General features: G+C 43.6%; 1 protein-coding gene across 1 annotated transcript in view; it reads right to left on the bottom strand.

Moving 5' to 3' along the window:
• The window catches only part of col12a1b (collagen, type XII, alpha 1b), a 75,002-nt gene that overhangs the window by 27,958 nt on the left and 24,883 nt on the right, over positions 1–22,161 (bottom strand). The window contains 24 exon segments of the mRNA XM_048250212.1: positions 363–502; positions 660–789; positions 1,193–1,332; positions 1,537–1,666; positions 1,946–2,085; positions 2,197–2,326; positions 3,119–3,258; positions 3,655–3,784; positions 4,181–4,320; positions 4,893–5,022; positions 5,889–6,037; positions 7,235–7,364; positions 8,674–8,813; positions 9,574–9,706; positions 9,972–10,111; positions 11,055–11,184; positions 11,617–11,753; positions 12,168–12,297; positions 13,662–13,807; positions 15,282–15,411; positions 16,949–17,091; positions 17,682–17,828; positions 18,001–18,165; positions 18,454–18,573. Coding sequence (XP_048106169.1) covers positions 363–502; positions 660–789; positions 1,193–1,332; positions 1,537–1,666; positions 1,946–2,085; positions 2,197–2,326; positions 3,119–3,258; positions 3,655–3,784; positions 4,181–4,320; positions 4,893–5,022; positions 5,889–6,037; positions 7,235–7,364; positions 8,674–8,813; positions 9,574–9,706; positions 9,972–10,111; positions 11,055–11,184; positions 11,617–11,753; positions 12,168–12,297; positions 13,662–13,807; positions 15,282–15,411; positions 16,949–17,091; positions 17,682–17,828; positions 18,001–18,165; positions 18,454–18,573 — 3,290 coding nt within the window.

Below are 22,161 nucleotides of genomic sequence, written 5' to 3'. Positions count from 1 at the left end.
ATTAAAACTGAGAGCATGAATTTACTACTATAACTCTCCAAGTGCCAACTAAGTCACTGCAATCTGGAGCCTCTTGAACCTGTCTATTTGCAGACATGTTGTTTTCAACAAAATTTTGCTGCTCTTATTTTTTCATTATTATATGTGCCCTCTTATTTACTTATTTACTTACTTTTTTGTTTACTTGAATGTTATGTTTGTCTGTGGACTTAAAATTGGTAAAATATGTCTTGTCTTCACCGTGGGATAGTGAGAAACGTAATTTCGATCTCTTTGTATGTCTGGAACATGTGAAGAAATTGACAATAAAGCTGACTTTGACTTTGACTTTGACTTTGACTCTAGTTCTAGTCTGTATTTACCACACTCTCGGCTCCTCCAGTAACAGGAACGTAGAGGACGTTGTACTGGCGCACGTCCCCGTCAGCTGGGTCCCATTTCACCCTCAGAGAGTTCACAGTGGGGTCAGTCACTTTCAGGTTCTTCACACCACCAAGAGGTTCTTCGAAAAGTATAGACAATGCATAGTATTAGAGACAGAGATTCAAAAGAGGGTTAAAGTAGATATGGATAGTCAACAACTGCAAAAATACTAGTAACTGAATGAAAGAGTTCTTGGTTGAAGCTTGTATTTAAATACACTTAACATCTAGACTTACTTGTCTTTCCATTTTCAGACTGCAGTTTGCCCTCCACCTGGTCATAAACTGGAAGCACAGACACCTTGTAGACGGTATTAGCCTCCAGACCTCTCAAGACAATGTTGGTTGTGCCACCTGAGACTTGCTCCTGTTTACAACAGGTAATAAAAGTCAAAATGATAGAAGTTATGGTGAGAGAGAAACTAAGAACAATGAACATTGTGCCATTACATCAAAGTGCTACAATCAATGTTTGATTTGATTTGATTTGATTTGAGCATTGAAAAATGACAATTACATTACTATTTGACTGACATTTACAATGACAATCAGCTGTTTCCACATCAGAACAAAGTATGAGTAACCAAATATACAGACTATATATATTTTTTCAATTACGACACGAAAATTGAAAAAAACTAAAATATCCAGCATTTGTTTGAAATTCAATGGGTTGACAGAACAATATCCAGATTTTTGAAAGCACATTTCAACAAATCATCGATGTTGGATCAATCTAGTTAGCACATGGGGAAAATGCAGTGACGCACCATCTTCTCATCAGCTCCTGGAACTGGGACATAGAAAACTTTGTACTGGCGCACATTCCCCTCGGCCGGCTCCCAGCGGGCCGTCAGCGTGCTGATGGTGGGGTCCACCACCTGCAGGTTCCTCACTCCACCCAACGGCTCTGTGGAGGACAAAGAGCAAGGTACTTCCCAACTGCACAATTCTCAAATTTAACCCCACTTTTCCTTTTAAATATTTTTTTTTCACCAATGACATATGCTGTAAGTGGACCACTTGCATCATATAAGTCCTTTATGAATTGTTTTAATAGCTATTGATTACATAGACTATTAAATAAAATAGAATTAAATAAAAAAGAACTTACTGGTCTTTTCACTCTCGGACTGTGGTAGGCCTTCCATCTCAGGGTAGACAGGGGTGACTGTGACCGTGTACAGAGTATCAGCCATGAGGTTCTTCAAAACTGTGTAGGTCACACCTCCAGAAACCGTCTCCTGTTCGCACCAAAAAACAGTGTTTGGGTTAGAATCCAAAGATGAGTTGGTCTGTCCCTCCCTCTTTCTCAAACACACACTCGCATAAATACAAACACATGACACATATGTACAACACACACTAATATCAGTGAATTGGGAATTATTTCATGATCAGTCATGCAAATAAGTGACAAATGACTACATGTGTGGTGCAACATGCTTAAATTAGTTTGCAGAATAACCAGTGATGTCAGACTGCCCATAACTCTCGCCCTGCTGACAGCTGTCCCCTCTCACCGTCAGCTCCTGACCACCGCCGGCAGGCACGTAGACCACCTTGTACTCGCGCACGTTGCCTTCGGCTGGCTCCCAGCGCACATTCAGGGTGGTGATGGTTGGGTCCATCACCTGCAGATTTCTGACTGCACCCAAAGGCTCTGAAATAAAAGGAAAAAAAAAAAAAAAACAAATAAGGAAAAGTTTCTCGTAAGGTTATGTCTGGTTATTATTCTCTGCTGAGACAAAAGCAATCATGGCCACCAACTCACTTGTCTTTCCGTTCTCCGCAAGCTCTGGACCATCGCCTTCTGCGTATACCGGCAGCACGGTGATGGTGTACTCGGTGTCTGGCTCCAGGCTCTTCAGCAGCAGGGTGGTGGTACTCTCAGATACTTGTTCCTGTTGCAGAAATGGAAGAGTTGTAACTAAGAGGACATGAACCTGTCCGTCCCAGCTACCTATCAGCAGCTGAAGAACATTTCCTGGTGTGAGACCTCAAGAAGGATTCAAGCCATTTTTTAAAACAGTTTATTTCTGCTGAGAGGGAAATGCTGATCAAGCGTGAGGTTAAGCATGAGCTTGTTAGCGTATATGGACAACGAAGTAACAGAGCCAACGGAATATTAAACGATTTTTAAAAATCTTCCAGGACAAATTTTCCACTCTGTGAGCCAACTTTTTTTCTCTCATCAGATTGAATCAAATTCAAAATTACAACGCTGTTCACACTCTGTCAGTTCCCAGCCAGGCTGAACATTGGCGTGCCGATTCTGCCTCAATGCAAGTTCACTCAGCACATCTAGTAGGCCTCAAGACAAGCTCTACCTCCCACAGTCTTTATGGAGCAACTGCTGTCCAAACAGATGGCGTTTCACCGCTAGCCTCCCCCTCCGAACTGTCATTTACTGAGACTCATGGCCAGACATGGATTGAGTTACACGCTCTCTGATGTAGAGAGGGATTTCGCTCTGAATGAATGAGAAGAATAAGTCTGTCTGTGCCGCTGTCTTTATCTGCGCCTCTTTGGAAAACCGACAGCCAGCGTTTGAACTGACATTCAACTAGGTCATGAGAAATATGCTGGAAGCGGTACTGAACACCCTCGGTGACCTCGTGCATGCAATACTCAGTAACAACCCGCTGTGACCTAGATCGGAGAGTATAAAAGCTGAGCCAGTCAGACATTCCTACCATCATCTGAGGTCCCCCAGTGGCGAGAGCGTAGAGAACTTTGTAGCCCTGGACGTTCCCATCCGCCGCCTCCCACACTGTGTTCAGGGTGGTGAAGGTTGGATCAATGACCCGCAGGTTTCTCACTCCGCCCAAGGGCACTGGGAAATAAGAGGGGGGAACAGTAAATAATCGAAGTTAAGATTCACTGAGGAGCTCTTGTTCTTGGCTAATGCTGTGTTCTCTATGGCAACTGGATATAAACTCTCTGCTTCTGAGTATGAGATACATTGTATGTTTATATTAGAATGTAGAAGATAATCATTTACTATGTTCCTGAGCTGTTTCCACTCGACCCTTTTCGGAGATCACTTATGGGCCAAGTATAATCAACACTGTTCACACGACAGACTTATTTGGCTACATTAAACAGGCTCTCTTCTGTCTGGGTGGATTCTTTTCTTTTCATGGAAAACCATCTGAATTCATTGGGCCTGTCAGTGTAGCACTGGATTCTGTACATTAGACAGTTGAGAGACTGGGTAGAATCAACTCACATGTTTTTCCGTTCTCAGACTGACGCCTTCCCTCGGTGGCAGGGTAGACAGGCACCACTGACACAGTGTAAAGGGTGTTCGGCTTAAGGTTCCGCAGGACAATAGTGGTCTGGGTAGCTGGGACTTGCTCCTGTTTAAAACATAAAAAAGACATTGCCTTAGAGATGCAGCATCCTGTAGGCCTTGGCATCTACAGGTGGCACTCACATTAGCAGTTATTAGATTAGTTAGTGGATTTTTTTTAAGCGAGTAACAGATTATAGTATGTAGTAAGGCCATTGCATACAAAGTCTGTATTTTTCATCCGTAATTGTTGCATGGAAATATATATTAAAAGATTAACAATTTGTCAATCACATTTACAGACCGACTCCAAAACATTCATCCATCATGAAAGTTTTTGAAATAGGTTTGTTTTTCTCGGTTCCTCGCATCAGTGAATGGGATTTCCAATTGCAGTGTTCTTAATTTGGTGGATTTAAAAAAGCATGTCCTCGTGTACTGCATGAATATGCTGTCCTCGTACCATATCCTCTGGTCCTCCGGCAGTGGGGACGAAGAAGATCTTGTACTGGCGTACGGCCCCATCAGCTGGATCCCACTTCACGTTCAGTGATGTCATGGTGGGGTCAGTCACACGCAGGTTCTTCACACCACCCAAGGGCCCTGGTGGAGGGAAAGCACAATATTTTCATTTTACTGCTTTGGCTCCCACTCCCAAAATCTGACATCACATCTCGCTGCACAGGCCAACAAGTTGCATCACATGGCGTACTTGAGAGCCGTTCAGATCACATTGAGACTGTTTGAGGATGTTTGTGCCATGTTGCCATTTCATCCATCATGCTCCAAATACATCACATTTACTGAGCCATGCCAAACTGTTACTCATCCCAGCCCTGTGGGCTACATTATTTTTGGGAGCAGTCTCAGATGTTCAAATGCAACCATAAAAATGTGCGCTTCTCGTTTTTGTTCTACTGTTTGCACATCCCAAGTAGCAACGGCTTGGCTAGGAATACACGGGCGGTGGTAGCATAGTGGTTAAGGACTTGGGCTAGCATGCAGTAGCCAAAAAACTTGTGGGTTCAATTCCCAGCTTCCACCATTGTGCCCCAAAGTTGCTCCGGAGACATTGGCCCTTGTAATATAATTGACATAATGTAAGTCGCTTTGGATAAAAAATAAATACATTTTATCTGTTAAATAAATAAATGCAAATGTAAAAATGCTCTCACTTGTTTTCCCGTTCTCAGACATGCGCTTGCCATCCCCTTCAACGTACACAGGGACCAGTGTGACGGTATACAAGGTGTCAGGCTGAAGGCCTCGGAGGACGGTGCTGGTGGAAGTGGCAGCTACTTGCTCCTGTGGAACAGTCCAGAAATATTTCAGATAGAGTCCTACATTCTGGCTTTTTTTCCAAAACTAGTTACTACACCTTTTCCCCTAGCTAGCTGCACTCTATTTGTGTGTTCACATGAAGGTCTGACATAGTAAGGGCCATCCAAAGCCAATTACTGTTAAGTGAAGTGATAGTGTGTTATAAACCCTGATGGTGACTTGTCGGAGGTGTACTGTACATCAACTAATGTGACACGTCATAGAGGACGCTTCATTCAAAAAATTTGAGTTCTGTGTGAGTACGCCTGTAAACAAATCCATGGTTACGTCAGATTCTGTTTCTGCTAGGGAGAGAGAAGTTCGTTCCAAAGCTAAGTGCCGTATTATTTATACCCTATGCGCTAATCAAGAGAACTTGATTTAGCTGTGAGGGTGATTCCCATCCGAGTGCACTTTGTAATTAGAGGGGGGGGGCTCTGTTTTGCTCACCGACACTAGAGCGAGAGATAGGGAAGAAGAGTGGAATTAAGTCCCTGCCAACTGACCTGATCATTTGTTAAGGATGACTCACCTCACAGTCAAACCCAATATGCATCACTACAACACAAGTTGGAATGAGACCTTTCTGCATGCTAAAACTAATACTGATGAAGGCCAGATGGGGGATGGAGTGAAGCAGGAAGCCTCTCAATCTACAGCTAGCCAGAAGAACCAGCGTATAATTCAAGGATGCTCAGTACGCTCTGAGCTCTCCTAATATTTAGTTTTGTTATGCTCCTAAATCAGACCGCTCAGACTCGGAGATCTAGAGCAATAAATCTTCTATTCACATTACAACCAACAGTCAGGGGCTTCGAGGAGTGGCAAGCTGTCGGGCCTACCATGCCTACCATGCCTACCATGCTCTCTGCCCCGCCTGCTGCTGGCACGTAGACCACCTTGTACTCGCGCACTTTGCCCTCGGCTGGCTCCCAGCGCACATTCAGGGTGGTCATAGTGGGGTTTACCACCTGCAGATTTCTCACTCCACCCAAGGGTCCTAAGGGGTAGGAGACCGGAGTGAGCACACAAACGACAATAAAAACAAAGATAAACAAAACACAGGAAAGGGAGGAAAATACACTGAGCCGTGAGGGAGGAGAAGGAAGAGATATGCTCATGGAAAGAAACGTTTTGAAGTCAGACTTTAAGAGGGTGAAGGAAGGGCAGTTGTAGAGAGATTTAGGGTGTTTAGATTTAGTGAGTTTGGCGTGATGGACAGTGAGTAAAGTGACTGCTAGAAGACATAAAGGAGTGGGATGGGGAGTATGGGGTCAGGAGTTCACTGAGGTAGAGGGCAGCCAGGTTATGGAGGGCTTTGAAGGTAAGAATTTTAAACTTGGAGAGGATAGGGGTGATGTGGGCAGAGTGCTTAGTATGGGAAAGAAACCTCGCTGGATGGAGTTTTGGGGTTATTGACGTTTTTGGAGAGACCAATAAAAAGGGAATTGCAATTATACGGGAAATTATGAAGGCATGGACTGGAGTTGTGCAGTGTTGTTACCGAGATATGGAGATCCAAGTTGAGTGCGGAGTCGAATAACACACCAAGAGTTCTAATAAGAGGTGAGAGTTGAACATGCACACTGACAAAAATGTTTGATGGTTTAGTGAGTGGGGTCAACCAGGAACATTTCAGTCTTCCGCATCTAGTTTGAGAAAGTTGTTATGCATCCAAATTTTTAAATCTGAAATATAGTCTGTTAATGTGTTGGAAGGAGAGTCAGCAGAGGCGTGGGTACTGAGATTAAACTGGATGTTGTAAGAATAGCAGTGAAAGGAGAAATCATGCCTACTGGATCTGTCCAAGTGGTAAGATATAGATTAGGAAGAGAAAGGGGCCAAGAACTGAGCCCTGAGGGACGCCACATGTAACAGGAGAGCAGGAGGACTTAAGTGTGATGAAGAGCTGTCTATTTGTGGGATATGGTCTGAACTACAGTAGTCCTACTGTATGCAAAACTGATGTAAAGCTGATATGGAAAAAGGTTTCCACAAAGAACTCTTCATCAGAAGGTTCTTTGCCGAACACTGCAGGGTTCTACCAAAGAGTGTTTTCATGCTTGAAGTCTATATGCAACATGAGCATTCATCCCAGAGATGGGAAGCAGATTCCTGTTTGGCAAATTATCTCAACAAGAAAAGTTTAATATCTACTATTGCTATAAATCAATGCTGTAGCGTTGAGATGACATACTTGTAGTTCCCTGTCCAGAGAGGTCTCTGCTCTCTCCACTGCGGTAAACCGCTGCCACGGTGATATTGTAGGGGGTGTTAGGAGTGAGCTTCTGGAGGACGGCCTGGTTCTTCTTCCCTCCAACCTGAGTCTGTTTGAAAGAGACATATCAACACTTGAATCATTTTTGTTGTTGTTGTTGCTCAAGAGTTCCACGCTTGTCATTATCATGCAAATGGAATCCAAACATACCCAGCGCAAACACAAAGCTTGTATATCAACTTGGACATTTAATAATTTTGACATGATGTGGTCAGTGTTTGTCACAGAGGTCTAATAAATCTGCAACTGAATGAATAACCTCATCCCAATCTTCTACCAGTGGGATGCCGGACCACTTTCCCTCAGCTCATAAAGGAACAACGTGAAGACTCCCCTGTGGTCCACTCTAGATCCTGCAGCCTTTATTGAGTAAACATTTTGCTTCTTAGACCACTCTGAGGATTACCTTCATAAGAGATGCATAGCTCCATGATTAATTTTGGAATTAAGTGTTTCCGGAGGTCATGAACAACAATCAGGCATCTACAACAAATTAGCCACAATATCTTAAGCAAACAAATGTTTGATTTATGCATTGTTAATGTAGTCAGTCTGCTCATACAAGGTTTTTTAAATCATCAACAAATTGTTGATAAACATCTAATGCTATGAGTGGATTATATCAAAATAACAAAACTGACATCTACAGTCCCTAATCCATGCAAGACATTCCAACAAGATTACAATGTATTATGATGCTCCGTCTCCATGCAGATGTCTGCTGAAATCACTCTGATAGATGATTATTGACATTTACATCTTTCATGAGAATTTTCTTTGGAAGTCTGTCTAATGTCTGAGGGATCAAATCAAAGTCTTTTATCAAGACATCTGCATAACCTGAGGTAAAAAGTAATGTAATCCTGGTAAGCTGCCTACTAACTGATACTACTGTACCACAGTGCCAAATTCCTGAGCATCTGACTACATATGCTTCCCTCCATAAACACTGGGAGAAACAGAAAAAGAGGGGCCTTTGCCAGAATTCTCTTGAATGGCTATGAACATTTTCCTACGATGGGTAGTAAAATGTGAGGCCGTACCCTACTCTCCCCCCAGAAATCGTTCATTACAGATACGGGATGGAGATCAAGTGTGTGGGGTTGCTGAAAGGTATAGGAAAGACCTTGTTTGGGCTCCAGATGAGTCACTACACGATATCTACGTAGCTGTTCCTCTAGAGCTTCCAGCTTTCCAGTAGGTTTCCTACCATAATTAACAACATAAGGGCCAATCGTAGGCCTTGAAATACTCTGTGCTGCAGAAAATCAACTAGGGACTATCTGAGTTCATTTCACTAAATACAAGCACACAGACACACACACCCGCCCACACACAGACAGTCTTGTCCTACTTACAGAGATGGCCTTCCCTCCAGCCGAAGGCAGGTAAGTGATCTTGTAGTTCACGACTGGGCCAGGGGCATGGTCCCACCGGAGGGTGAGAGTGGTGGTGGTGGCATTGAAGACTCGCAGGTTGGCTGGAGGTCCGATGGGATCTGTGTTCAGACACACACGCGCGCACACACACACACACACACACACAGCCTCGTGTGAAGGTCACTACTTTCACGGAGTTCTGCAAGGGAGGGTTATAGGACCCCTCGCAGTCTGATGGCTGCTGCTCCCAAGGGTCACATGGGGTGAGTGAGCTGGATGAAGCCGAAGGGAATTATGGGAAATTATGATGGGGTAGTGTATGCTGGCCAAAGTGAAACAAATGTACACAAATGCAGCCAGGCGGGTTATACATATGACATGCACTTCCATTTAGCTGATGGCTCGTAAATTGAGACACTGATGGATGACAAATTATTTGATGACAGATGGTAGGATGGAATGACACAAGTGATAAGATGAGACACGTTGACAACATGAAAGACGTGGATGACATGAACTGATGACATGATGATTGGCAGCCGGTGTTTCTGATGGAACTTTCGCTCCGGTTCTTTAAGAGGTCACACCTAGCTTTTTTTTTTTGTGAGACTGGAGCTCATTAATGCGCATGCAGATGTAAAAACTTAAAGTGTGTTTCTATTAACACTTTATCATGATCGCTTGCATGACTGTTAAATATTTTGGTTTAATGTGATGATAGCTTAACCTATTCCAGAGGTAAAGACATACCAGTGTCTATTTTCTTTGGTTCTAGAAAAAGACGTTGAAGAGAACAAAAAGTTATTAGAGCTCAAGTTCAGAATAAGTTTCTCTGAATGTTTTGCGAGTAGGGGCTGGAGGTTTGCGGGGGTGCCTTACTTGTACGCTGGGTTCCCATTAGGTCCTCGCTCTCGGACTCATCAGGGTAGATAGCGGTGACGGTCACATCATAGGGAGTATCTGGGTCCAGGTTCTCCAGAACCAGTGAGGTCTCATCGCTGTTCAGGATGGCCTAGTGGGAGCACAGTTCCTGAAGTGAGTTCTAAATATAGAACACTTGCTGTGGAAAATGTTTATGCTGATTTTTCTATGTTTTCATTCCCTTTTATCCTCCAAGCCACTTGATTACCTTGGATGAATTGATCATGTGCGCCAAAACACTCTGCCAATCAGCTCGTACAAATGGTGTAATTAACTCTCTGAACAAGATTTATATTTGGCAACTATGAACTATGAATGATTAAACTGCTTAATTATGTTGTGGTCAGAACACTTACATTTTCAAAGTTCTGCTCTCCCTTCTTAGTCCAGCTGACGCGGTAGAGGAGCACATCGGGGGCTCCATGTTCCCATGTGACTCTGAACGAGGTCTGGGTCACGTCAGAGAAGCGCAGGGTTTTGGGCGCGGGCACCACATCTACTCATACAGACAGACAAGCGAGGAACACAGAGATTAGAAACACTTTGATTCCATTGATTGGGACACATAGTTGTTTTGGCAATATTGGACATTGAACACGGTTGCCAGTAAAGACGGTTTGAATCAGAGTATATGCTGCTGAACAAGTGTGTGTGTGTGTGTGTGTGTGGGGGGGTGCAAGGCAAGGAAGGAGTGAGGGAGAAATAGAAACAGGACTCAGAGTGGACGTGATTACAAGGGAATCCTGGATGATGAGGCAAGCTAATGGCGTCAGCAGGCCTGTGGACCATGTGAGGTACTGCTTGCAGACCCCCTCCACACACCCCCCTTTCTTGAAAGTGAAAAGCGGGGCGTGCGCGGTACACCGCGGCTCTTGTGTGGCTGTGCGTGCCGTGCCGGACCCATGTTTGTGTGTGAAAAGGAAGTGCCTTTGTGTGACAGGGCTGAAAAACAACAGCTTGGCTGCTCATGTGGGATTAATGAGCGGCACGGCCCCATGCAGCGAGCGATAGCAGGGAGACAGACGCACACCGCCAGGAGTGCAATGGCGTAAGACCGACTGCATGTGTCCAGAGCGGCCAGAACGAGATGAGAGAGGGAGGAGGGGAGACGTGAGGGAGGGAGGGTGGGAGAAAAGGATGGCTGTAGAGATAGACGCAGAGAACTGCAGCAAGACGTAGACAAAAACTAAGGAGGAAGGGGGTGGGAGGGTGGTGAAGGCAGAGGAAGGAGAGCAGACAAGAAAGGGAAAAAAAAACACTTGAAGCAGCAGGTCAGTTTACGCACAAAACGTTCCACAGCGGTGTGCTCCCCGCAGCATTAACAGACATCTTCACACCAGGGATCTGGCCTTAGTTCTGGGCCGTATGAGAAATCCGGTGTCTAGCACGGCTGTTTCTTAAAGCTTGTTGCCACGGCAACCCATCAATATTTTGCCCACCTGTGATAGCAGTTCCAAGCATTGGGTTTCCAGGACCCTCGTCGTACACTGGAGTGACCGCAACATCATATTCAGTTTGGGAGATGAGGCTGGTAAGAACCAATGTGGTGATATCGCCGTTCACTTCAACCTGACAGATAGAAATGTTTCAGTAAGTTAGTTTACTTTGAGGTTTGCTATGGCCCTACTCACGGTTAGCTTTCAAAGGGTTCAGTCTGAGGCTTGCATATGTCCATGAAGGTTGTGGAAAACAGCTTTGGAGCTCTGAATAGATTACTGCAAAACTGACTGACAGTGCTTCTGAGGGAGAGAAAGATTTTCTTTGTGGTGAATCTTTCTCATGTGATTGTGTCATTTAACGTCTAGACCAAGAGAATTATTTCTGAAAATTACAACCATTATCATATGATCATTTCCCAGAACAAGCCAAATCTCCCTAACACTGTCAGAGATCTCCTTTCACTTCCACTTCTTCAGACTGGCAGACCAAAAAGTGTAATAAATACAGAATATTTGTGCCCCTTTGTGGGCATGTTTCTAACTCCCTTGCATTTGGTGTTACCTCTTTGAGGTCTCCTTCCTCTGGCTTGTAAGTGATGATGTATTTTCTGACATTGCCAGGGGCAGCATCCCAGGTGAGCCTCATGCTGCTGTGGTCCACATCAGTGATGGTCAACTTGCCTGCTGGGGGCAGGGGCACTGTGGACAGAGAGAGGGAAAGAGAGAGAGAGGGGAAAGTTGTTTTGTCATCTCGGTCTGTTCTTCCTCTGTTCTACATTTTTTATTTTATTTTACATGTCATACTTTTTATATGCTATGCTAACAAATTGAATGAGCTGAACAGGGGAGTGGTAGTATGTAATAACAAGCTGTGAAACAATGTCTATATGTTACAAATCTGTAAAGAACATATTGGAAACACATTTATCTGAAGACGAATTAAAAAAAAAAGAAGAGCAACTATGTAAGTTTGGTCTTGTGGCCTGAGACCAGCATGCAGACAGCAGAGATGATGTATCATGTCACTGAGACCTCAGCGGGCACATAAACTATGAATAGGACAGTTGCTAGAGGACAGAGCAGCAGGGGGGGGGGGGCAGGGCTGGCGACGACAGGTGACTCCGGTGTCTGTGAGCGGGTTGCTGGCCGCCTCTCCGTGGAGCGCAAACAGGGACAGTGTGTAGGCCGTGTTGTGGAGCAACTGCACCAGCTGGACATCACTCACATCGGCTCCAACGCGCACCTGCAGGAGAGGGACAGAGGGGAGAGAGAGAGAGGGAGGGAAAGAGAGAGAGAGAGGGAGGGTGGGAGAGATGGAAAGAGAGAGGGAGGGGGGGTGGAGAGACCAATAGGAGGAAGGAAAGGATGTTGCAACAGCGAGTTGGATAGATGGAAAGCAGGCCCAAGAAAAAATGAAAGAGTGAGTGAGGAAGACAGGAAGAGAGAGAGGAGGGAATTCAGGGAGTGGAGTGAAGATAAAGGAAGGACAAACAGAAGAGTGGAAGCATAGACAGACAGAGGGAGGGAGGGAGCGAGGGAGGGAGTAAATGGAACCAGACGTCAGTGATGAACACAACAACCAGACAGAGCTTGTCAAGAGGATGTCAGTGAGCAGCTGGTGGACAGAAATAACTAAGACCCGCTCCTCTGTGGCTCCCCTGACACTGGTCCACTTTTCCACTATTCTGACCACAGGGAGGAACAAAAAAAGAAGAAAAAGCTACATGTATAACCTAGTAACCATCCTCTGTCTCTCTCTCTCTCTCTCTCTCAAATTAAAATTGCTTTATTAGCATGACTGTATGGGAAGCAGTGTGGGGTGGACATAAAGGATCTAGAATTAACAGCAGTCTTTCTTTCTTTCTTTCTCTCTCTCTCTCTCTCTCACACACACAGACACATACATGCGCCTATACATATTAACACACACACACACACACACCTCCTCCTTCCTCCCAGAAAATAGCATCTGTTCAAATCGTGTTTGGTTCATATCATCTCAATGACTTCAGGGGGGAAATAAGACGTGAGGAGCCAACATGACCTCATCCTTCCCATTACCCCGTGTGTCCAGAGAGTCTGCTCGCCTGAAACACCCGCTGTAAAAAGTGCAGGCTCATTCCTGCTCTTTCCTGTTCCGCACACACACACACACACACACTCTCACTCTCTCTCTGTCTCTCGGCTCAGGTCCGTACACATCGGCAGCCATCTGGAGTGACTCAAGGCCCCACTGGCACAGGAGGCAGCCTGCTGCTGCTGCTGCTGCTGCGCTGCCTTTTGGAGCTTATAAAAACTGGAGCAGGAAATGCTGACTGCGCACAAAGCGCTGGCGGAGGAGAGGGGGCCTGGGGGTGTCTGCAGGAGCTCAGGTTGGTGGAGGAGGGGGGCCTGGGGGTGTCTGCAGGAGCAGGTCAGGTTGGTGGAGGAGAGGGGGCCTGGGGGTGTCTGCAGGAGCAGGTCAGGTTGGCGGAGGAGGTGGTGGTTTGTGGCTGCTGTTGCTTCTTCAGATTAGGGACAGCCCACAGGGATGGGATGGATGGATGGATAAATGGATAGATGAAGGAATGAGGCAAAGGATGGTTGAAAAGGAGTGGAGAGGCTTACCTCTTTCTCCGTGGTGGGCTGAGTGGCATTCAGGGCGCTGTACAGGAGCATGTAGCCCGAAGCACCAGACACCACCTCCCAGCGCACTCGCATGGTGGTCAGGGTCTCGTCGTACACGGTCATGCTCTTCACTGCTGGCAGGGGCACTGGGATGGACACAGAACCAAAAACACATCTGAGTGAAAGTGAGTGGAAAGAGAGGAATGGATCTGCAGGAAGATGTAGATTTCAAAAAGCTTTATGGAGGAGGAAAGAAGGCATAGGGTGCCAAGCAACTAGCAGTTGGGATACAGCCCAATCAAAAAACCAACAAACCCTTCACAAAAATCAACAGAACAATCAAAACCTTCAGTTAAACACATCAAACAAACAGGCTTATGATTTGCAGTGGGACTTTCCATCTACAGTGTGCTTACACAGACACAGGCAGAAGAATAGAGGGTGGAGAGAGGAAGTCAGGATGAATCTAAGCAGAAACCGAGAGAGACAAGAGGCAGGAGAGTGACAGGGAGATAGAGGGGAAAGGAGAGAGGCCTTTTCAACACTTCACTTCAGGCATCCACTATCATGAGTGTGATAAACTCCCGATAGCCCACATCACAGGCGCAAACACTCATTTATAAGGAGCTCCACTCCGAGTAAAGCCCAGGGTTACAAGCAGTGGTCTCTCCGTAACTGTGAAGGTCCAAGTTGGAGCCTTAGCTCAAAGCAACAATAAAGGAAGCCGCAATGACCTAACGTTATTGTAGTGTTCAAGTGGTGTATGACAAAACGATAAGTACCCTTTACGGTCTTGAAACGAGTCTTGTTATCCACACTATAAATATCATAGAGAGATATTTTTAAATAATCTATAAAAGGAGAAAAAGGACAAATTAAAGCCCAAAGTGTACTTTACATCATGGAAAATGATGTGAGTTTTCTTTATCCACTCCAGTAATGAAACCAAAGGCGAGAAACGTCAGTGTAGTATTTCTCAGCAACAAATTCGATCTTGTGGCTAATGCATTTTCCAGCTGGTCATCTTACGGAAAACAGGAATTACCTCAGCACAATAACATATGGGATCTGTATGGTTTTTATCATTCATATTAAAAACCACTATGTGATCTTTTTTTAAATTACCTTCATAACAATCTCTTCAAAAATAGATGAGTTTCAGACAACTGTTTATGGTTTCCGGAGAACAGACAAATCGCTATGGTCATTCCCAAGTGTGACTGACCCAGAGTCAGTCAAACAATTACATAATGCTGGCTGCAGACCTCGGAGGAAGTGCTTTCAAGGTTTACTTTGAGTAACTGAGTGAAGACGTGGTGCAGATGGACATGGAGCAGCAAAAGACATGAAGCCGAACTGGAAGACAGGGAGTGAAATAAAAATATAAAAAGGTATGTTCATCCTTGACCAAAAATGAAAGAATGAGAAACGAGAGAAAAAAGCAAAAAGACGGACAGCAGGAAAGTGTGCTTTCACCAAATCGAAATGAAACATTGCTGTGTTGAAAAGCATCTTTCATCATTCTCCTCTTAGCTTACTTTATTTGTGCCAAGCGTAATTCCCCAGTAACTTTTAATCCGTGCGCTAATCGACTAATCAGTGTGAGACTCAGGTACTTACGGGTGGTTTCCGTTCCTGTCAGGGGCTCGCCGCTGTCCTCTCCATTCACACCGATCACTCTCACAATGTACTCGGTCATGGGCATAAGGTTCTCCAGCACGATGGTGGGCACCTCTCCATCCGCAAACGCCTATCCAAACACAGTGACAAAGCAATAATGAGCGAGTCCTGTTATAACCTTGTTCATGCATACAGTAACTAGATGGACACTCGAACAGCACAGACCAATGGCAAATATACTGTACATCTATAGCCTATCGAGATCTCTCAATATTAGTATAAGTGAAACTAAATTCACTGAGCAGCTGGGGAGAGCAGGCCGTGAGGGCCAATCCAAAATGAAACGGGTTCGTCCTTGGCCTATGCTACAGCATTCCATCAAGTTTCATGAGAATTGGATAGCTAGTTTTTGCACAATCAAACACAAAGACAGACAAACAAACAAACTGCACCACAAACAAAACCTCCTTGGCAAGGTTATGAAAACAACCTCTTGGGCCATATACTCAAAATATTTTGTAGTGCTGTGATCATTATCAAATTTATCTTTTTTATGCTCTCTAGTCTTTAGCCTCTGTTAGCCTAGCCTACTCTGTCAACTGTCCTCAGGGTGATTCATTTAGGACACATTTGAAAGCCTCTGTGTGTCCTATTGTCTTACTTCTCTTGAAAAGCAGAAGTAACCAAAGTGAATCACAGAAGGAGAAAAACAGAGACGTCAGTGACCTTGATTCACCCAACAAGGGTTCAGCATCCAAGGAGTTTTTGGAATTCATCGTTAAAATGTGTTGGAAGCCCTACGGGTCACACTGAATGTTTCAACTAGTGTAGAATCAACTGAAGCGAAGCAAAACAATATACGCATGCTCTCACACTTAGACATGCACTGACACACACACACACACATACACAACACATGCGCTAAAAATAAAATATAACCTGTCTATGTGAGTGTGACTGAAGCATGTATTGAATTGTGTGCCTTGAATTGAGTAACTTAAAATGTTCAAACTGTCCCAGAGCCAGAGGAAGTGTCCATGTGGAACACTTGTGCTAGCTCAGACTCAGTTTATTTAGCAGCCCCGGAGAAACTCAAGTGCCACACCTCCAGGCCCCACTCTTGCAATATGGGGAAGGGGGAGAGCTGAGCTGAGCTGAGCTGAGCCCAACAGGCTGTGAAGTTGAGGTCTCGAGCCCAACAGATAAACACTCTCCATGTGAACCCTATCTCAAGGGCACGTGCAAACACACACACACACACACACACACACACACACACACACACACACACACACACACACACACACACACACACACACACACACACACACATACACACACACCCACACACGCACATGCACAACCTCCTCAGTGATGCTTTGAAATAAATGAAATGCAAACAAATAAAATGTGGTGTGTGATGATGAAGTGCTGTAGCTCACTCGTATGCTCACCAACACATTGAGGAAACAATGCAATTCATTAATTAACCTAAACAGTATTCAATTACACTGAAGTATGTGGTTAATATAGATTACCTAATGCATTCCTTAATATTAATTCATGTAACCTTAATTAACAACCCTCCACCCTCCTACATTGCATTTAATGAGGCACAAGTGGGAACACCACTGCAGTTTACAAAAGGTAGGTGTTGGTCTTCTTACCACTCTGGTCTCTCCTCCGGCTTTTGGCACATACTCGATGCGGAACTTCTCCACAGGCTCATCAGGAGGAATCCACGTTGCACGGAAAGAGTAGTGGGTGACCTCCGAGGTCTCAAGGTCAGTGGGCGTCCCCGGGCCTCCTCCTGGATCAAGGGTCAAGGGTGAAAGTTGAGCAGCCATGTTGAATGGTTCACAGAGTGCACTTGCTCTTACTCACTCTCAATCATCTCCTTTCCACTGGTGGGCCATATATCACCACTCTGGAAAAGTATTTTTGGCGTAGGAGGCTTTACAGCCATTGTCTATATTTTTAGATTAAGATATTAAAATTGATCGTAAACTACCATCCATGATGCTTGACTGGAGAAGACTGGAGATTATATCTATCTCACTCTGACTGCAGTAAAGGCCAAAACCCATTACTCTCCGAAGAGCCTGTTTTCTCCAAATTCCAACACTGTTTATCATATTGAGGGGAACAAATCTGCATAGCTTCTCGCAAGCTTATCAAGTTTTAACCACCAGCACAGTGCTAAATATACTATAAGAAAATCTCTTGGAGAAGCTTCAGGCTTTTTTTTGTGAATACCACAAGGCTTATACTCCATATATCAACTTGACCTGGCTAAGTCAAGAGATCTTCATAAGAGGCTGGGTGACTGTGAAGAATCCAGACGCTTGGTGTTACCATGAATATGCAAGGAGATGGATGTGAGACTGTGGATTACTTTACCTGGACCCTTGACACTGTTACAGAGGTTGATGGTGAGGTCATCCACAATATCCAATAGGAAAGTGAAGTCATTGACGTTGTACATGTGGGTTTCTTCAGGGTCTGAGGCAATGGTTCTCAGCTCACCCTCATCAGCATTTTTCACACCTACAACCCACAACACACACACCACCTGCAAGTCATTTTCTTGTTTTGTGGAAATTCTGTTTCCTTACGTAGGTTTAAACAAAGTCGTTGCAACGTTTTTGGAAAAAAAAGAATGTTAACAAAATTAAAGTCCATTAAAGCTATCACGAAAAGGAGGACAATGGTCACTCACCAATGGCATAGAGCTCAATGCCCCGATCTTTAAGGATCTGTGAGTTGCTGATAATGTCATCCTGGGATTTGCCGTCAGTGATGAGCACACCAATTTTGCGTGAGTCTGGGCGCATGCCCACACTCTCTTGGAAGTTGTTCTGTAGGATGTAGTTAAGAGCCAGACCTAAGGGAAAGAGTAGGTGAAACAGTCAAAAGCGGACTTTACCTAAATTTCATCTGGCAATCACAAGCTCTGAGCTCTAATAAATTCTGACAACAATGTCTAAAGCAAGGCCTTGTGTATGACTACGAACTAACGCAGCATGACTACCAATTTATAATCATCTTTGTATGTAGTTCCATCGTGACAGGCTTTGTGGTTAAACATTTTGTTTTCATACACTAATCGATATGTGATTCGGATTTGATCAAATGAATCAACTTCTCTCAGGAAATGACCTGAACTAAGTACCTGTCATGGTGTTGCCTCCTTTGTAAGGCAGGTTAGCTACAGCCTCCAACAGACCGTCACGGGTTGGGTGAGCGTTCAGGTGCCACTCAGTTTTGGGGTCTCCACTGTACTGAGCCAGACCTATCACAAAGAACAAGGAAGACAAGTGTTGAGATCCTAAGACTCAGTCTTTCTGTCTATCACAACAAACATCATCATAAACTCTCACAAAGACCTAATAAATGTGCAATGGTGCTGCTTAACACAGACCTTATTGAGCACTAATACATACACATATGGTAACACTCCATAATAAGCAGTGATGGAGGAAGTACTGAAACTCAGTACTTAAGTAAAAGTACAAATACACAGAGAAATATTTACTTTAGTAAAAGTAAAAGTACCACAATGACAACCCTACTTAGGTAAAAGTAAAAAGTACCTGCTTTTAAATGTACTTTAAGTATTGAAAGTAAAAGTGTTTGCATAATGATTTATTATCTTAATATCTATATTCTAAAAGGAAAAATCAGTATGGGCTGTGGCATTTTATAGTTTTAGGTTATAGGCCTACTCGACTAGATAGTTTTAAGCTAATGCAATTGTGCTTACAATCTGTGGCCTAGTTTACATTCTGAACTACAATTCTAGAGACTGTAATTCTGGATATCTAGGGTGATCTGCTAAGTAAAATATCATTCAGCAAAAACACGAGAGCCTGAAGTTTAACGGGTAGACAAGGGAAACGTCGGGTGGATCGTAATGCCAATTCTGCTGATTGAACAGAAAAGTTGATGAGAAAAGTGTCTTTATGATTAGGTTCAGGTTCAGCATTTTGATCACACACAATTAAGAAATATTGCATAATCTGGAAAATGTTACGCACATAGTGGTTCATTAATAGTCTATCATTCATGGTGCCCTGATCAGGCGTGTGACAGAAGCATGGTCATAACCTGTAACTTAGCTGATCAGATAGCTCAGCTGAGGGACAGATAGCAGACAGGCACAGAACACAGTTGCATGTTCAGTGTAGCCATGGGTCTGGTGAATATAGCCTACCCAATGCAGATGGCTACAAGTTCACGCTTTGCCTGGTCTAGACTAGAAGCTTATGTTTTAAAGATTTAGAAGCTGGGCACGTGGCTCCAGAATCTTTGGTAGCAACCCCGCCCACTGGTAAAACAAAAACGTGTTTGTCAGAGAGAAAAAAAAAACTGATCATAAAATGTATCACAAAAAGGAACGATGGTGTTATAGAAATGTAGCGGAGTAAAAGTACAGATAATTGCTGTAAAATGTAACAAGTAAAAGTCAAAAGTATGCACTATAAATTCTACTTAAGTAAAGTACAAATCGTGGAAAATGTACTTAAGTACAGTAACGGCATTTGTACTTCGTTACATTCCACCACTGATAATAAGGTGCCATAATAAATAGCAAACTAGTAATTACCTAACCCTTTGTTAACCCTTAAAGGAGTACCGTCACGAATGTTGAGAAATGAACGTTCTAAAGAATATCTGGGTTCATTGAATTCAACATAGAATTTTAGAACCTTCAATTGTTGCGAAACTTAGAACGTTCAAAAACCTACACCTTTAAATTTGTTAATTGTTACTAACATATCTATTTGGCACAAGTTAATAGTTTTTTCATGATTAATTAAATATTAGTTGTTTGCATAAAATCTGTATGTTAATGTTTTAGCAAATCTATTAACTAATATTGTATTAATATGTGTTAATAGTTAACTAAATGTCTTTTTGGCACTAATTAACAGTTATTTCTAACACTTAAATGTTAAATGTTTATTTACAAACTATATGTTAATAGAAAAGTTAATGACTTATTATTATGACCGCCGCTAGCGAAGCGGTCATATAGGGATTGTCAAAGTTTTTTTTTTTTTTTTCCCGTCATCTACTTCCTGAATTTTTGGTCAACGATACCGGGGACACAGAACCACCAGAGCACATGAAATTTGGTGGGTATGTAGCCCCACTAGACTTTTGAAAAATTTTTTGTTTTAGCCCCCGGGGGCCCTCCCCGTGCTGGGTCCCGCAAAAAAAGCAGTTTTTCCTAAATAACTACCTGAACCGTGGCACTGAGGATGAAGAATCTTTTATGGTATGTTGGTCTCAAGGGCCCACATCAATCTGGCCAATAATCACTCATTTGTGATTTGCACCCCCCCGGTAAAAAATGAAAATGCAATATTATTTTGCTTTAATCACCCCTATCTTCAGTTAATATGTTCAGAACTGCACCAAATTTTATGTGTATGATTGACCTGGCATTCTCTGGGGGTATGCCAAGTTTCGTAGAATTTCATCCATGGGGGGGTCTAAAAAAATTAGGTTATGTGTACCTTTAGTGACTGTACACTCATCGGCCTGTAGATGGCGGTGCACACATATACACATGCACACACACACAGGCACCCACATACTATCGGTATTAGAAGAAAGCCAAAATAAATATTCATCATCATCATCATGGCTGCATTTCCAGTATTGGCGATAAGTAGTCGTTTGTCCACTAGATGGCGCATCGTTGCAGTGAGATGTAATTTTGTTGGAAGTTAAAAGTGGGTTGGAAAAACAATGGACGCTTCCTACAAGGACTATAGTTTACGGCAGAGAACGTCTAATAAGGATAGGACGCTGTTCACATGGAATGTAATTCCCATTTCTTCTTGAAGCCGAAATAAATCTGAGAATGTTTATCGGACATGCTTGGTTTTTACTGCAGGTACGTTAATCTTATAATATCAATAAGGACCTAGGTTAATGTTACCGTTAGTGTTGGTTGAGTGATGGAAGCCAATTTGATTGCATTTGTAGAAAACTATAAATGTGGTTATACCAAGCAAATTGATAGCAGCACTGTAATTGTATCTTTCGACTGTCATTTGCACGTGCTACAAAAATCATTCTGTGCAATGGAAGATTTACCAAAGTTACACCGGTCTGATACAGTTTTGCCTATACATGCGTGAGACTGAGACGCCTGTTTATTTGTTTGAAGTGCGTGCAGGGTGTGAGAGGGGAATCGATGTGCTTTGATTCCAGCTTGGTAGTTGTAGTCTGTGAGATTAAAAAGCACGTGTGTGTGAAGTATCCAAACAATGACACCTTCATTTCATTATGGCTGCTTTAGCAACACACCTTAAGCTACTGTGTATTGGGTCCCATTTAGAAGTTGCTACTTCATTCGCGCTTTCCTTGACTCATGGAGCTGCGTGAATTTTATTACAACTTTTCGCACGATATGGCAGTTTAAGTCCGCTTGATACTGTAAGGCGTAAGCCACTGGTTTCCAAAGGAGATTGTATTTGTGTCGCCAGCATAGCCTATTGACAATTTATGTTGTAAATAGGCCTACCTTATAGGCCTACCTGTAGCTTAGGGAAGCTAACAGCTTTCTATTAGGATCTAGTTTGTTAGTTTTGTCATAACTCCCTGATGCATTTTTGCATTTAGAATAGCCAGAGCGTGGATATCTCAATCAGAAAATTATATCGAAACAATATCGGGCGCCTATGGACTATGCTGGGTGAACTCAGTCTGATCTGCCCGCTATTTATTTTTTGATTTCTTAAAAGATTGAGCTTGGTCTGGTGAAAGCCAGACAAGCCATGGACCTCAGTTACACAATGCAAGGGAACATGAATCAGCCTATATTTGCACGAACAACACCGGACAACAGCTCTTCAACTTTGGCCCG

The sequence above is a fragment of the Alosa alosa genome, chromosome 8 (genome assembly GCF_017589495.1).
Source record: "Alosa alosa isolate M-15738 ecotype Scorff River chromosome 8, AALO_Geno_1.1, whole genome shotgun sequence".
Taxonomy (NCBI): Eukaryota; Metazoa; Chordata; class Actinopteri; order Clupeiformes; family Clupeidae; genus Alosa; species Alosa alosa.
This window is presented reverse-complemented; position numbering and strand designations above follow the sequence as displayed.